The following is a 609-nucleotide window of genomic DNA, read 5'->3' as shown; positions in this document are numbered from 1 at the left end:
CCTTCTTTCTCTTTCTCCCACTCACCAACTCCAGCTTCTTGTGCCTGTTGCTCCGGTGACGCTGGTCGACTTCCCTCCTGAGGCCCATCCTTCTCATCAGCACTCGCCTCCGCAGGTACATTGGCTATGTCCTCAATGGCTTCTTTCAATTCTCCCATCTCTTCTAGCCCTTCCTCCTCTCCTTCCTCCTCTCCTTTCTCATCACCTTAAGGAGCAAAATCACAATTTTTCCCTATAAAAAATAGCACAGGTTCACGTAAAAATATCAAAATTTTTGAAGAATTACAAAACAATCTTAGAAAGAAGTAATTGAACGAACAGGCCAACATGTAAACATCAACACAGTCCTACGGCAGGACCTAAAATTAGATTTACAGTACATCACTCATTTTTACTGGATTAAACTTATTGTACATTATACCTCAGTCTGAAATAATACTGAACAGTTATAGAAATATCTATATTTTTCTTCATCTTCGGTATTCCCTGCTGGGACCTAAGAGAAGTTGGGGGGCTCTCGTGGCCTAGAGGTTAAGGTGTTGGCCTCTCATTCAAAGGTCCCGGGTTCAAATCCGGGTAGCGACCGAAAAATTTTCTTCTCTAAAATTG

At 42.2% G+C, this 609-nt stretch overlaps 1 protein-coding gene across 11 annotated transcripts in view; it reads right to left on the bottom strand.

The window, feature by feature from the left end:
• LOC101861022 (MORN repeat-containing protein 1) overlaps positions 1–609 on the bottom strand; it is a 40,470-nt gene that overhangs the window by 25,002 nt on the left and 14,859 nt on the right. For all 11 annotated transcript variants that reach the window (XM_005092066.3, XM_005092068.3, XM_005092067.3 and 8 more), the window contains one exon: positions 26–205. In XM_005092066.3, coding sequence (XP_005092123.1) covers positions 26–205 — 180 coding nt within the window. The remainder of the gene's footprint in view (positions 1–25; positions 206–609) is intronic.

Source organism: Aplysia californica, unplaced genomic scaffold (assembly GCF_000002075.1).
Source record: "Aplysia californica isolate F4 #8 unplaced genomic scaffold, AplCal3.0 scaffold00040, whole genome shotgun sequence".
NCBI lineage: Eukaryota > Metazoa > Mollusca > Gastropoda > Aplysiida > Aplysiidae > Aplysia > Aplysia californica.
This window is presented reverse-complemented; position numbering and strand designations above follow the sequence as displayed.